Below are 16,469 nucleotides of genomic sequence, written 5' to 3' on the forward strand. Positions count from 1 at the left end.
TGAAGGCTGGGTACTTGTAAAAGCAGCTTACGGGCTGCTTGGGAATAGTTTCAGATAAAATAAGTGAAAATGTGATGAATTGTGTACACTATTCCTGCTGGGGAGGGCAATGGGGGGGGTTAATGTCTCTTGGGGGTTTTGCTCAGGTTCACTGTGCAGCTGAGGGATCCCAGGAAAGCCAACAGTGCCCATGAGCTGTGGTATCACCCCTTGTCCCCACTGTCACCTGCTCCTGTGCAGAAGAACTCAGGTGGCTTTTCTGTCCCTAAGAGCTGGAAAATTCCCTCTTGGGTTTGTCAGAGACAAATTGCTGAGGGGGTGAGGGGGTTTGGGTCCCCTGCCCTGGCACCTGGGGTGGGCTGGCTGCTCCTCCTCTGCTCATTGAAGGAGCAATGGAGAAGGAATTAAAAAGAGCAGACAGCCCTATTAAGCAGAGCTGTTATCCTGCTCTTTGTTCAGCTCCCTGCAAAATTGGTTTGCAATTGGTTTTCTTGTTAGTGTGCATTTGTATTATTAATCTGGCAACATCTCATTAGGACACAGCTATAACTGGGATGAGTTCTCAGCCTAAAGTACCTTCCCTCCTTTTTTGTAGGGGAATGTGTGTGTGTTTTCATCCCCAGCTATAGAACACATTTGCTTTTCTCCACAGCACGTGCCTTGCTGCTATTCTGGTTGGGGGTAGCATGGCACAGTCTGTAGGGCCAGGCACAGTCAGGATGCAGGGAATGCAGCCTGGATGGGGTCCCTACTTCACTGCCAACCCTGCCACCCATGCCCACCACCCCCTGCCATGATTTCCACTGTTAGAACATATTTTCCCTGCCTTAGCTGCACTGATATTGCTGGAGGGGGAACAGCTTTTCACGTGTAAAACCGACTCGGTGCTTTCCCATCTGCTGAACACAAACCCGACAGATCCCAGCAGGACGGGGGGGAGATTCAGGGGGCGAGGCTTTGAGGAATAAAGATGTGCTGTAAGTTAAGGACTACATTCCCTGAGTCCTGGAGAAGCCTGCAGTGATTATTGTTTTGAGGGAAAAGAACATCCAAGGCGTTTGGAGGCAGGGAGCAATGGGGAGCCCACGTGCCCAAGCTGCTGTGCCTTGGCAAGGGCTGGGTTTAAGTCCTGGGGCATCACTGGAAGGGGTTACAGGGTGTCATCTCTGGAAAAGCCCTTCCCTAGGAAGGGAGGGAGGTCCTGGAGTTGGCTCAGAGGATGAATGAGCTGTGTTCCCTGGGAAGGCTCTGGCTGAGTCCCTGTTGGTTCTGTTGAGGGCTGGGCAATAGCTGGGATCCAGGGACAAGGGAGGCTTTGCTATTCTGGGGGATATGTGGCTTCTTCTCATACATTTCACAACCAGCATTTACAGTTCCCACTAAAATCCTTTATCTTGGAAGCCTTTGGCACCATAATTACACAAGAATAGCACAGAGCTTAGCGAGCCTCTGCTTCTAACTCTGTTTTCCTGCATATTAACCCTGCTTCTCCTCCCCATTGCCAGCTCTGCAGGAACAGAAAATGCTGTCACTCCATTAACTGGAAAATAGACTAGACTAGACTAGAATTGAATTCTATGATTCTACAAAAATACCCTTGTGGGGTGTCCCCTCCCACCTCGCTGTCCCCTGTGGTCAGAGAGCCCTCGCTTTGTCCGTCTCTACGTGTTTTTTCCTTTAAATTAGATGATTTCTTGCTACACCATCACAAAGCCCTCAGTGATAGAAACTAATCTCAGATGAATTAATCTAATCTTATGGGAACCAGCAGCAGCTCTGGCTCCCTGAAGGGGCTGCTCACATCAGCCACTGCTGCCCCTCAGCTCATTGGGGTCCCCACTGATGATTGGGGTCTGTACTCTTCCCTCTCCCAGTGAAGATGCTGCCATTGAAATAAATAAGAAAAGTCTTGTTGGCTTAGGCACTGTGCTCAAAAACATGGTAAATACAGTAAAATTAGGCTGGTGGGTGGACTGTGTGGTCGTCAGTCTCATAGCATGAATGTGGCTCTGCTCCAGCCCCTATTTTAGGGTCTAACAGTCAGGATCATGCAAATTGAGAGTGAAAGAAATCCTAAAGCCTATTACTTGTCCTTAAATAAGTTTCATGGCATGTAGAAAAATAAAAATCAATCTTGTATGCTACTCAGTGAAACAAAATTAGTCTTTCTGCCTTAATAATTTCTAGCTACATGAACCTTGCCAGAAAAATCCTGTTTCATGGAGTACACCAGATAGCTATCAGGATAGCTCTGTTGAGATGACAGAGTGTTTCTTCCAAGAAACAGGCTACAAGCAGCAAAACATGGCAAAAAAAGATGTTGAATGCGATGTTTTGTTTGCAGTGCCCTGTTAAGGCTGTGCTTAATCCACAGCAGCTGTAGCTACAGCCCCTGCCCTGTCCCCATCCCAGGGGCTGCTTCCACCCTCCAGCATCACCCTCCAGCATGGGGCATCCCTGACTCACCTCCTGGCAGGGGATGGGCTCAAATGATGCAAAACCAGATTTGTGCAAACAGCCCAGATGATGTTTCCTCACTGGTTAAAGAAGTGTTTCGTTGCAAGGACCCCACCGCTGCGCTGGGTGATTTTTGGGGTGGTGCCCATAACATGTTCTTGATGATAAGAGGCTCATTGGTGCCTCCCTAGGAAAAGGCACATTTTCTCTTGTTAATTTAAGGTGTTCACATTCAGATGAAAGATGGTTTTATGGATAAAGACATGCACTGAAGGGAAAGCAGATTCATGGAACTACATTTGGATGCTGGCTCTGCTCTGGGTGCTGTACAACTCCCTGGGCAACTCCCTTAGTTTTTGATGTTTGATTTTTCCCCTCTCAGAAATGGGGAGGTGAGAAATGTCTTTGTTCAGCTGGCTAATGGGACTGACCCCTTCCTGCTCACCTGGGCACAGGCAGCCCTCTCGATCTCATTTGGGAGCACAGGCTCTGTGGTAAAGGGATAGGAACTTTTTCCTGGGATTTTCATCCCTCTGTCTTACAGGGCTGTACCTGGGGACAAAGAACAGATCCTCGTGTAGCGTTGCCCATCAACTAGGGAGAGGAGATTTTTTTAACTTATTATTGTTTCACATCCTTTCCTCCACCTCTCTGGAGGACTGTCAGCAGTTTCAGGGAGAAGTTACCACTGTGCCCATCCGTGGCTGTCCCTGAACAAGGAGCCTTTGTTTTACAGCCAGGATTTTCCACTGCAGACCCGACTCGCACCCATTAATTCCATTCCCCCATTCCCACAGTGACTGGCACTAAGTGCTTCCAAGCCAGCCTGGAGGATTTTGTAGCAGCGTGGTTGTACAGGGATGTTGTGTGAAGCTTCTCCTGTGCTTTGGAGCATGAGTTCTCATTCCCTTTCCAAGTTTTCTCAAGCAAAGTCAGCTCTCTGGAGGACAACAAGACTTCTTGTTGCAGGTCCCAATAAACCAGGATTATTCATATTTTCTTAGAGCTTTTTTTTTTTTTCCTTAAGACTTTCCTGCCACAGCCATGACTGTTCTCCTTTGCCTGTGGCACATCCTGATGTCCTCTGGGCTCTGACCATCATCCACCTGGTGCTGGCAGGCTCCAGGGGCTGAATGTGAGCTCTGAGCAGAGGGGACATGTGTTTATTCATCTCCCTGAGATATATGTTTTTTCTGGAAGCTGAGTTTTGCAAGCAAAGCAGGAGGTTAAGGAATATTGGCTCATGCTGCCTGCATGCATTTTTAATGTGTGCACAGCAAGGCCAGCTGAGAATGGGAAGGAGTTTCCATGTTCAAAGGCTTTTATGGAGGCCCTTAATCTAAGTAAATCCTTTATATATGAACTGAACCTCTCAGTGACTCTCTTCAGAGGGCACTACAGTTAATAAAATAGATTTTAAAACATTTGCAAATGATGGGGAGGAGGGTGAATCCTGATTGCCAGAGGAGGCTTTCTCTCGTGGGAGTGGTGGCAGTGCTTTGGCCAGGCTGTGGAGGGAGGGAGACTGGGATGGTTGTGTTTTCCCCATCCTGGGGGCCAAGGCAGGACCTCTTTGGGAAGAATAAGTGATCAGTTGAAATCCAGAGCTGAGTGGGTGTCAGGCCCAGGTTGAATGGCCATCACGGCCATCCTGTCTCTGTTTTTTTTGGAAGCAGCCCAGAGAAGCTGTGGATGCTCCATCCCTGGGAGTGAAGTGTTCAAGACCAGGTTGGATGGGGCTCTGAGCAACCTGGTCTAGTGGAGGATGTCCCTGCCCGTGGCAGGGGGTTTGGAATGAGATGATCTTTAAGGTCCCTTCAAAGCCAAACCATTCCATGGTTGTATGATTTTGCCCATCTCTAAGTGCAGACAGTGTGATGAGGGGAATGAAGCTCAGCACTGGGATTAGCTCAGGTCAGTGCTGCCTCCAGGCACATTCAAGGCAACTAAATGGGCTGTACCAGCATCCTCCCACCAGTGAGGATTTAATCCAGAGGAGATTTCCCTACCACCCTGCTTTTCCCTGCCTTGCTGACAGGGCTCATCATTGCTCCCTTTTGCGCAGGTAAAACCATTAAAACAGACTGACATGCCCAAAATGAGGTTTGCAGCGTTATCAGCCCTGGAGTTTCTGTACTTAACAGCTTGCCAATAATATCAGGATGTGTGTGGGGGTGAAAGGGAGGAGGGATGGGAAGGGAGAGTCAGAGCAGAGCATTCCTGGCATGCGGTGCCCAGCCTGCGGGAGAGGGGCAGGGGGGCACATGGAGCTGGTCCCCTGCATGGGCAGCCTCCAGCCCTGCCCTGCTAAACATACATGTCACTGCTCCCAGTGTTTGTAACCTGGAAATTCCTCAGTGCTTCAGTCACTGGTGTGGAATTAAACCTGGAGTTTTGTCCAGGTTACATGACTTTAATCCATTTTTCTGTTGGTCTGAGCCTCACTGCAATGCAGGGATACCCTTTGTTTGCAGTGGAGGTGACCCAGCAAAGGGGACCTTGTGGTCCTGCCAGCAAGCCCCACTTCTTGCAGAAGATGTGGTGGCACAAACCCTGGGGCAGGTGATCCAGATGTTCCCCTTGCTGTCCTGGGGGAGAGAAGGGAGATAGGGGGAAATCTTTTATGGGATTTGCAAAGATTCTCCAGCATGCTGGGGGCTTCCTACAGATCAGATTTGGTCTCTGCTCCCCCCATCCCTGGGGATTGGAGCTCAGTCCGGGAGGTGGATCCAGCTGTGTGTGAAAACAGCAAGCAATTAAAGTCACTAGCAATTAAGTCCTCAAGTGTCTTCTGCTGAGGAGGTAGTTATGGGACGACTTCTCCTTAAGGTTGGTTTTACAAGGGCTGTTTTATTCGTTGCCAATGGCTCTCTGTAATTGCACTCTGCCCATAATTTTTTACTGCCGTTGTTTATTCATTGTACACACTTTTAAGTGTTGCTATAAAATGGATGGAGAAGGCTGTGGGAGGATCCATGTCTGGGAAAAGACACAGTTGCTATGCAGCACTCTCCTGTGCTCTGGGGTGTGTGGAAGTGGGACCAGTCCTGGGACTGACCAGCACAAATCCAGAGGCTCAGCACAGACCCCACAAGCAGGAGGTCAAGTGGAGGTGGTTTCTTGTGACATGGACAAACCTTCTTTAGGAGTGACCATAAAGCTTCTTCCTTTGTTGATAAGCAGAATCCTTGGCTGAAAGCAGTTCCTTTCCCGCTAAAAACGGTTTTAACACATTTATTTTGGCAAGTATGTGTCCTCACAGACTTGCTCCTAAGAGATTCTGAAAAATATCACTGACATGTTTTCCTGCACGGCTGCTTTGTAGGCTTGGGAGATGCTGAGGTCACCCCGTAAGCATCTGCTAACCAAAGCAAAGGCAGTTCCTCTCCCACCCCTCCCCACCAGCAGCTTTGTGTGATGAAGATACAGCTCTGATGTGCTCAGCTTGGTTTGATAGTCACAGGTGGGGTTTGCTGAGTTTTGGGGTGCACCTGCCCTGTCACTGCACGTTGTCTTTGCCCACTTAGTGCTTCCCTCAGGGCTCCTCCTGGGTCACTGCCCACCCTGGCACTGCCTTGTTTGGGTGAGACCCTCCCATCACCTCTGGTTGTGTCTCTGAAATGCAGCCCTTGCCCCAAGGATGGAGAAGGGCTTCAAGCTCAGCTGGTCTGAAATGGGGTATTCAGAACTGGGGGGGGTTTCCAGCCCTGGGGAACAGCAGGGTGGGGGCTGGAGGTGCTGCCACAGGCTGTGCCTGCAGAGTGGTGCTCTGGGACAAGCCACGTCTCTCTGCACCTCACATCTTCTCTCACATCTGCAGAAGGGGAAGCACAAGTCTGTTTATTCCCTGTGGCCCTCAGAATGTGCTGCTCAGCCCAGGTGGGCTGTTTGGGTCTGGTTTATGTTGCACAGTGAGACCCTGCTTGGCTGGGATGTGCTGGTGCTGGCTGGAATCAGGCAAAAAGATCCATTTAGGCACTTATTTGTTTTTATTGGCACGTGTTTGATAGGATAGCAGCTGCTCAGGTACAGCAGGAAAACTCAGAGTGCTGAAAGATCTCCTTGTGCAGCTTCGCTACAAGTTAAAAATGGGGGTTTCAAGGTTTTTGTTTTAACTGAGTGTTTTCCAACGAGAGGCAGTTGCAGGGCCTGGGGGGATGTTGTTGGACACCTTGAGGTGCATCTCAGGTCTTTACTGTGGAAATCATTCCCTAGTGATCAGTTATGCTGTTAGCCAACAGGGTTTGGGTTGGGTTTTTTTTCCTTTCTTTTTGAGAAAGATGGTTCTGGATTCCCCTTTTGATTTTATCCATCTGTTCTCATCAATGTTGAGCTGAAGTGAGGAGAAAATCATACCACTTGCTTGAGCAAAGCATTGGTACATGAGGATTTTTTAAAAATGCGATAATGTGTTGAAATGTAAAGTTATACGAGCTGTTATTTTTCTTGTCTCATCGTCCCCACAAATCCTCAGTTCAGATTTGAGCTGAAGACAAAGCAGGACATGCAGCTCAGCCTTGGGCTGTGCACTGTGTTAAGTGCTGAGTTCCCTCCTGCAAAATCATCATCTTTGTGTTATCTCATGATGTAGCTTGCTCTTTCCCCACTGAATTTCTATCAAAATTAATCTTGTGAGAATTTCTGCGAGTTCCAGACCACAAATAAAAGCAAATCATAATTTTTCAGAGGACGTGTCTAAAATCTGGCACAGTGTGAGGTGCTTCTTTCCAGAGATGAGTAATGTAACACAATAGTATGATTTTAATTAAATTCAGCAGCTTTTGGTATGCTCCAATGTGCCTTGTTGTGCATGGGGAGAATTGATTCTATTCTGCTTCATATAAATGGATCTTGGGCATTAATAGTGTGGTTTTACCTTGCAGCACTTGACCAAAATCATTCCCTGATGGTGTTCCCATTTCACAGATGGGAACCAAATCTTGGAGGTGCTGCCTGGGTCTTGAGCAGAGCTGGAGGAGCAGCTCCAGGTCACCTCTTTGCTTGTCCCTGGTCAGCTCATGTCCATCTCTTGGTACATCAGTAAATTAAATGCTTCTTTAATCTGCCTAATCCCACTGAAGCTGACAAGGAAGGGATTTTCAGTTGTGGGCAAATGTCTTGGGAAAACTGCATGGATTTCTTTGGGCAGCTCCAGGAGAGCTCATGAAGGTGTGATGGTGTGCCCAGGGCATCCACTGGGCACTGGGGTTCCAGAACTGATGACTGACAGGGAATCCGTGGTCATTGGGATGAGGTGATCCTGTGCTCCCAGGGTGAGCCATCCTGGAGGAGAAGAGGATGAAAAAAGAAAAGGGGAAGGTTGGAGCTGTCAGAGTGATGTGCTGTGAACAGCCAAGGTCTGAGATACCGGGTTTGAAGCAGCATGAAACCTCAGCAGAGGGACAGACAGACTTTTCTGGAAGCATGGGAGCTGTGTGGCTGCAAACCCCACACTCGAACTCACGTGGAAAGCACAACCTGAAGCCCAAAAATCTTGGTGAAATCAGTGTCTCGTGGGTTTTCTGTGCATTACCACAATGCTGTCTTCAAAGCAGGGCTGTCAGAAGGTCTGTACCTCCAGCCAGGGGATCTGCGAGGTACTGCAAGGTGTAATTACAGTCTGTATATTCCTCATTATGGAAATGCTTTTCTGCCAGATTCTGGGCCAGGAGGACTTGGCACAGCCCCTTCCATCCCAGCAGAGCTGCAGAAGCTCCTTTGCACCAGCTTGAGGCTCTGATCCTTCCCATTTATGAAGAAACCCCTCACAGAAGGGGCAGCAGATGGGAGCAGCTCAGGTTTCCTGGGTGTCACTTACTCCACCTGCTTTTTAAAACACTCAAGTGTGATCTTAGGAAAAGAGGGGGAGATCATCATGCTGAGAGGCTGGAATCCTGCTCCAGAAAGGGGGATGAACCACCTCCTTTAGTCTGTTGAGGGTGTTTGCACAAGGCATGAGAACTTCCTTGCGGATCTGCCTGACAGACCATCTCCATCGAGAGCAGTGGGAACAGCTCCTTGGGATGGAGAGCACTGAGTGGGACATTTCCACCCTCCCTTCTTGTCACTGGGCTTCCTGTTCCCAGGGCTGGTGTTTGACCCCAAGAAATCAGAATGGACGCTGGAAAAATAGAAAATAAACCATGCTGGATCCTTCTTGCTCTGTCACACGTGGATTTGAGGCCAAGATGCTGCAGTATAAAATTATCAGGCTAAAGCTGACCCATCCCTGACCCTCTATTCTCTGTGAGGGTGCTGCAGAGGTGAACAATTGGCTTCAGTTGCTAGGACAAGACACCCAGTTGCTGAAATATGCTCATAAATAAATAAACCTTCCTGCTTATTGCTGTTAGAATTGCAGCCTACCTGGCTCTTCCCGTTAAATAATTCAGAGGAGAGAGCAGCCAAGGCAGCATGTGGAGCTGCTCCTTCTCCCCACAGAGAGATTTACTGTGCAGGAGTGGATGATGAGGATGCAACGTGGGAGGGATCATGGGGGCAACCTGAGAGCGAGGGAGGGTTTTTTGCATTAGGTGCCTCGTGAAATATTAATTGATTATCCCCCTGTGTGATGTGCTGTGGCTGTGGATTGCTCCTGCCTTCCCTGGTGTTTGCAGGGTGCTCTGCTCTGTGCATGTACAATGCAGAAAGTAGCCAAAATGTTTTGTAAGATCAAGGGGGTGCTTTGCGTCGCACGTCAAGAACCATCATCTGCTGTAAGTCTTGTCCTCCAGAGGCAAAGCTCTCCCTAAACTCCATAACAAATTACTTGGTCTTTTCTTCTCTTTTAGGCTCTGAAACAAATACATCAGATCAATCCCACTTCCCTTCTCCTCTTTGATCTGTGGAAGTGATGCTCTTGAATGCTGTGGGGTTTGTCTGTGAAGGAGTCTACTCTGGGAGGTTTATTATCTCTAAGAGCCTGTTCTGGTGCTGTTTGATGTCTCTGGGGCTTTCACTCTTCGTCTGAGTTGGGATTGCAGCAGCCCAGGCACGGGCTGGGAGGATGAATGGCTCAGCAGGTGGTTTTACATGGTGGTGGAGCAAAAAACAAAATCTGGTGCTTAACTAAAGATAGGAAATAAGAGGCATTTTCAAATGAATTTTAATAAACTGGGATCTCTGCAAACCTGCCGGGTTTCAGTGAACTCAAAATACTCATTGCTGTTGGGCATTCCCAGCCACAGCTTTTAATACTCCATAAGAAGTTGCAACAAGCCTGGAGGTCTGTAAGAATTTCCCAGTAGCTTTTAGACCTCTTGACTTGCAATGCTTTTTTACTCATTTTACAAAAAAAGGAAAAAATGACCTGCAGATTTGTCTCAAATAACGCATTTGCTGTTGGGGAGCTCTAAGTAGGGCTACATTAAATTGTGTTGTTGCACATAGAACATTTGGGGAAGAGCAAGGACTGTCCCATGGTCCCACCCTGTGTGAGTTATCCTGCATCCTGGGGGCTGGCACCCTGTTTTGGAGCAGGGGAGATGGCAGCTCTGCTCCCACAATGGTGACATGGGGACACAGGGAGCCCCTGCAAAGCATGGGCAGCTGGGGAAAGAGGCACAGACAAAGGGCAAACCCAGGGCTTTCTCCAAAAAGCCATCCTTCAGCTCCAGATTTTAGATGGTCCGTTCAGTAACGCTCACCTCGGTGTGACTTTCCTTCTAATTGCCTTCTCTGCATCCTTATTTAGCCATTAGCTGCTATTGTGGGGATACAGGTTATTAATTCCTCCCCTGCCCTGACTTTCACTCTGGTGCTTTACCCACAGTCAAGGTGAAGCTGGGAGGGCCAGCAGAGCTGCCTCCCCATGAAACTCTCATTAGAAAAATATTTTTCTCTCTTTGCTGTCTCCTTGTCTTACACGGGGGGGTTTATCACAGGAACCAATTACACCTCAGGTCCAGATTTATGGTTGGAAATGTGTGCATGTGATTTTAATATTCTTTATGGCCCTTTTACTTCTTTCTTTCTGGTATGGTGAGCACTGGGGAAGGAAATAGTTAGAGATTAAGAGCAGAAGATGCATGTAAAAGAAAGGAGGTCGTGCCTTGTGGTGGATTTCTTTTTATTATTATTTTAACAAGTGCTGTTTAAACAGAGGTCACCTCTGAGTTCTCCTTTCTTGCTGTGGCTGTGTGGGGTGGTGTAGTCCTGCAGCAGCAGCTGCCATATCCCTTTGCCCAGCAGGGTTGAAGTCCAAGACTGGTTCCCAGTTCCATCATGTGTGGGAAGAGCTGGTGGCTTTTTTACCTGTGCTTCACGTGGCTTTTGTATTTGTCACTAATCCCCAGGGGACAGCAGGAGTGAGGAAATACACATTTTGTAAAGATCCTCGGGGTCTGAAACTGCACCTTTATGCTTTGAAGCTTCTTTTCAAAATGGTCATCCCCCCACACCTCACAGGTACCTGGGCAGCTGTTTGTGCTAGATGTTGGGGTTTTGGGACGATCCTCTGATGGCACCTGCCTTGCCATGGGACTATGACAGCAAGCACAGCCTCACCTGCCCTCCTACCTACAGCTTTCTTCCCTCCCCTGTTGCCACTTTGCACGTGGTTGGACACACCAGCCCTGGGTGCTCCTTGTTTCCTCTCTCAGAGGCACAGCAGCTGTGGTAGGTGGTGTAGCATGGAATGATTCTGCCCCGTGGCTGAGGTCACCGTGGCTCTTTTCCCTCCTGGGCTCACCAGCTGGCTGGGGTTTTAATTGAACTTGCTGCAGGTTTCAGCACTATTTCAAAATGCTTGGTCTGAAGCTGCTCGCTGAAGGAAGGGTGAAGTGTAGCAGAGGAGAGAAAGTAAAATTAATGCTAGAAAAAGGATCCAAAAATAGCAAATTTGGGGGCTAACCAGGCCATGTATTAAATCTTTCAGGAGAGGCAATCTATCACGAAACAAGGAGGGTGGGAGGGCAGAGGAGGGAATGGCTCTCAAGGGCAGTTAGAAGTTCACGTGTATCCAGTTTTGCACCTCCCCAGCATCAGCATCTCATCCCGTGTGGCTCATGGCCTGGGGAACCCCACCTGCCTTCTCCTTGATGCCCAGGAGGGACAGAGCAAGCTGCCCTACTGCCACCCCTACTGTCCCTGTGCTGGGGCTGGAGCAGGGCTGGCTGTGCCCACGGGGATCCGCAGCCTGGCACAGCCGAAGCCACAAGGTGCATCCAGCCCCAGCAGAGCCACAGCCCACCCTGGCCCCGTGCCAGCAATAATACATTGGGTTTAATTAAAACAGTATTTTTCATCTCCTTCATACGTTATTTGGTTATTACTTCAGAACGAGCCAAGGAATTCTTGTATTCCCCCCACTCCCTCCCGTACTCTTTTAATCTGCTTTCTCCCCCCTTCCTTTTGCCCTTTTGCTGTCCTTTCCCTCATCCCCAGGGGTTTAACTTTTTTCAGCTGTCACAAAGTTGTTAAGATGAGGAAGCCCAGGGTTCATAAGGACTCATTCATTCCAGTGGGATCAGCTGTTTGCAGCAGTGGGAAGCAGCACGGTGTGTCCAGCCGTGCCTGGCTGACCAGGGCAGGAGCTCACAGGTAGGAAGGCTCCATGAGGGCTGGAGTAGAAGGTGTTTCTCCATTTTAACATGTCCAGCTCCAGGCTTGAGTTATATTTCTGTGTTGTTTGTGCAGCACCAGCACGGCAGGAGCGGCGGCTCAGCCACGAGGGGCTCTGAGGTGCTGTCAGACAATGCTGCTCCTCATTTTGGGGCCCAGGTGCCCTCCTGTGCTCAGCCAACCTCACCACCTGCTTTCTTGTCGTGCCATGCCAGGGCTGCCTGTGGGAAGCAGTGTCATCCTGGGAGCCAGTACCTCAACAGGAAAAAATGGATTTGCAATGCATATTTTGTTCCGAAACACGCTCTGCTCAGCGGGACGCTCAGGGCTGGGCTGAGTTCAGGGGATGTGCTGCGAGGGGTGAGGCACCAATAACACTGTCATTCCTTTCCTTCCCCAGGCCCTTCCCATCGGAGGAGACCACGGAAAACGATGATGACGTGTATCGGAGCCTGGAGGAGCTGGCAGAGTAAGTGGCCTCCCCTTCTCACGGGAGGGGACACAGAAAGGGGAAAGTTGCAGAGTATTTGCAGCAAAGGCAGATAAAATTTGACAGCGGGGCTCGGAGAGCCGGGCTGGCTGCTTTGATCCTTTTGCCAGGAGATTTTTGTGCTCTGACAATAGTCCATCTTTTCCCGTGTAGAGCCCTGGGAGGCATCACTTTTAATCAGGTTGAATTTACGAGGGGCTTGGTGGGGGGTGAAGGGGGCCAAGCCCACGGGATCCCCTCCGCCTCCTAAATTCCATCATTAGCTGCAAAACCTCGGGACATAATTTATCCTCTGAGCTGACCAAAGCCAAGCCACTTGCTGGGAGTGGGGTACCTGTTGCTAACAGTGCTGGTTCCCCCCATGGCATTTTTTGGGCTGTGTGGGTGCTGGCACATGGATCTGCATCCCCCATGGATGATTTTTGGACCACCCTATGTGTCCCCAGGGCAATCATAGAATATTTTGGGTTGAAAGGGGCCTTAAAGACCATCCTGTTCCATGTCCCCTGCCATGGTCAGGGACACCTTCCAGTAGACCAGGTTGCTCCAAGCCCTGTCTAACCTGGATGCTTGCAGGGATGGGGCCCCTCACAAGGGACACATCCTGCCTGTCCTTGGTGGTGTGTTAGGACATGGGGTGATGCTGCTGGTGTGTCCTGTCTCTGTTTATCTTGTGTCTGTGTTTTGCTGCCCATGGTGATGATATAACAGGCTTTTAAAATCAACCTTGAACTACAACATATACGGTGAAATGCGGGCACTATTGGAATTCAATGGCAGCATTCCCGTCAGCCAGGGGTTTGCTTATGTGGAGCAGTCTGTTTCATGTGGAGGGATGGACTGTATGGGTGGATATGTGGCTTTATACAGTTAAATATTATTGTTCCACAACATAAATAATAAGGCTCCTTAATCCAATGAGTTCCTTATGGCTTCAGTTATTACAAAAGTAAATCATAAATTACCAGCGGAGGGAATGGAGTCCCCTGGAATTCCCTGCTTGCTGTTGGCTCCCAGCAGCTACAGTTTAATATAATTTTAACTTATAAATGGATCCTTTCAAGAGCAACATTTTTTCCGCCCCCTCTCCAAAAGTTCTCAAAATCCTTTTAATACTGGGTTTTAAAATTCCTGCTTCTCACACATAGACATGCTTTTAATTGGCGAGAGGTCTGTGTGGGAACTCACACACGAGCGCTGGTTGGGATGGCAGCACTCTCCTAGAAACGGGAGTTTTGGGATGGCACGCTCAGAGCTTGGAGCAGGTTGTTCAGTGTTGGAAGTGGGTTCCCAGTTTTAACTGCTGCCAGTGGTGCAGCTCCTGCAGGGTGTCTGGGTGGAAGCTTCCCAAACTGTTCCTCAGGCCTGGCTGTGAGTTTGTCCCTCGATGAGAGGTGCCCAAGTCAGATGACTTGGAGGTTTATTTCTCTTGATCGCCCTGTTCTGTCCCAGATCTTCTCCAACTTTTAACTTTCCCTTTTTTCCCCCGTTCTTTGCAAAATCCTCTTCTCTAAATCTTTAGCCAAGACCAGTGGGGAAAGGCATGTGTCAGTCAGCACGGGGTTATTGCACCAACTTCTGCATCTGGATCTGCCCTCCTGGTCCAGCCAGGTTGTGCACGGAAACACAACCTACAAAACGGAGATGGAATTCACCCATAACTGTAAAAACCCCAGAAATGCCCCTGAGAACCCCTTCACACGAGTGTTACTGCTCCAGCTGCCTGGAGCACATCAGCAATAGTCCCCCTTTCTCCCTTTGACAAGGAAACTTTCACTGGGATTTTGCTGGTCACAATGGTGGTCACTGGGCACCGCTGCTGGGCGCTGGCAGGCTGGGGCACTGCATGAGAAAGCTCTTTCTTAGCTCCTGCTGATCCTCCAAACAGCTGAAACAAGGGCATCATTCACGAGCTGGGAGTGATTCAGTCCATCCAGCATCTTTGCATTTAGTATTGCTGATGATCCAGCAGCCTTGGGAAGATCTGAGTGCATACAAAATGCTTTATTGGAGGCGAGGAAGTGATTTTCACAGCAAGCAGTGAAATGACCCAATGTGTGGAAGGAACTGCTACAGTCCTGCCTGTAAAACCACCATGAGATGTGTCATCTCAAGGTCCCACCCTGCTGTCCCCACTGGCCTCAAAGTGCCAGGGTGTGGGTGAGGAGGGACAACCCTGCTGGGCTCTGCACCATCAGCTCACCCCTGGGAGAGAGGAGTCTCTTGAGAAGGAGCTCTCTTTGGACATTGTGCTGCTGGGATAAAAAGCTCAGGATAAATATTGAGCTGGTTCTAACAAGACATTTTAGGTGTTGGTAAAAGAGATACTTTTTTTTTTTTTCTTTTTAAAAGTCAAAATGCTTCATTTCAACTCTTAAGTACTTAAATGGAGCAGTTTTGTGTTCCCCAGTTCAGATTTTAGCTGAATTTCTGTTCTGCAAAGCATTCAAAATATGAGCGTATTTGTGAAGGAGAGGCTGATTTGGTAAGAGAAGGAATCAGACTTTGTCCCCACTGTCCCCACGATGCTCTGAAGAGTGAGAACCTTCATCCTGACGACCCTCCCAGTGCAGAGGAGCCCCAACAGCCGGGGACAAAAGTCAGTACCAGGGCTGGAGAGGATCAATGGCAGTGCCACAAGGACATTTATGTGGGCTGCAGGAACGAGGTCTGTGCAAGCACAGCGTGTCTGTGGGGTGCAGGTGGGTATAAAGGATGTTTAAACCTTGATGACCCCATTGTTCTTTCACCTTTGGGGTGTTGCAGAGTTGAATCCAAGCTCCAGGCAGCTCCCCAGCCCTGGGTCAGCCAGCCAGCAGATCAAGGCATGTAATTGCCTGGAAACAGCTATTTGGTTAAAAAAAAAAAAGAACAATTGGTGATGGAAAGGGGAAGAGAAACTAAAAGGCTATCAAGGGAGCTAGGAAGTTCTCAAATTCCCTGTTTTCAGCCTGCTGGCCCCTCAGTTTGCTTTGCCATGGGCCAGATGGCAGCTTGCAGCAGCCTGGGCAGATGGTGAGGGCCGGACGGATGCAAGTGGTGCCTCCTGATCAATACTGGGAGGAGCAGTAAAGGGACAATTGTCCTCTGCTGCCTGATTTATCTCAGCCTGCCCTAGTGCCAGACCCTCGAGCTGCAGCCGTTCTGGGGGGAGTTTGCCCACAAAATGAGCTGGGCTTTGCCACAGTAACATGTGGGCTCATTCTCCATAGCCTGTGCCCCCAAAATCGGAGCGACCCTTGTCCTGGGGATGCTCCCACAGGTCTGCAGGGGTGTGAGCCGCTGCTTCCCACCCGGATATGGCTGCTGGGCACTGATATCAGTGGGTAATTATCCGCCTTACTGATAAGCTTCTTCCCTGCCAACTGCTTTTCCATCCCTCTTGATGGCTCTTTCAGCTGCTCCAGACCATCCTGGTACCTCAGAGTTATAGTTAATATTTAACCTGAATTTTCTTTACTGCCACTTAAGCTCTCCCCAGTTATTTTGTCTCATTAAATTTATGAGAGCGATTAATCCTGGTCCTCTTTACAGCACCAGACCCTTCTTTATGATGAACCTTTTCCACTTCATGGCACTGTCCCTCTGCCCTGGCACTAAGCCCAGCAGGCTTGGGTGGATTACACATAGGGCTGATTTGGGGTTGCTTGTTGGCTCTTGGAAGAGTGAATGGTTTGATGTGAAACGTTTAATTTGTGTAACTTTTACCTTTATTTTCTCCTTCAAATGTAATTTGGTTTGAGGAGAGAAGTTGTGGTGTTGCAGAAAGGACCAAGTACGTGTTTTAGGCAAAGCAGCTCCCACCAAACTCTGTGCTGGAGCCAGTGTGTGCCCCTGGGGAGCTTCATCCCACAGCTCAGTGTCGATGTTCCCTGCTCTTGTTTGGAGCTGCAGTTCACTGGGGATTTATCCCCAACAAATGTATTGGGGATAGTTGTGTATTCCCAAACTTTTTATCCTA

At 49.0% G+C, this 16,469-nt stretch overlaps 1 protein-coding gene across 1 annotated transcript in view; it reads left to right on the top strand.

The window, feature by feature from the left end:
- Positions 1 to 16,469, top strand: part of VAV2 (vav guanine nucleotide exchange factor 2) — a 133,430-nt gene that overhangs the window by 84,752 nt on the left and 32,209 nt on the right. Inside the window, 1 exon segment of the mRNA XM_032708576.1 lies at positions 12,419 to 12,487. Coding sequence (XP_032564467.1) covers positions 12,419 to 12,487 — 69 coding nt within the window.

The sequence above is a fragment of the Chiroxiphia lanceolata genome, chromosome 21 (assembly GCF_009829145.1).
Source record: "Chiroxiphia lanceolata isolate bChiLan1 chromosome 21, bChiLan1.pri, whole genome shotgun sequence".
Classification (NCBI taxonomy): domain Eukaryota; kingdom Metazoa; phylum Chordata; class Aves; order Passeriformes; family Pipridae; genus Chiroxiphia; species Chiroxiphia lanceolata.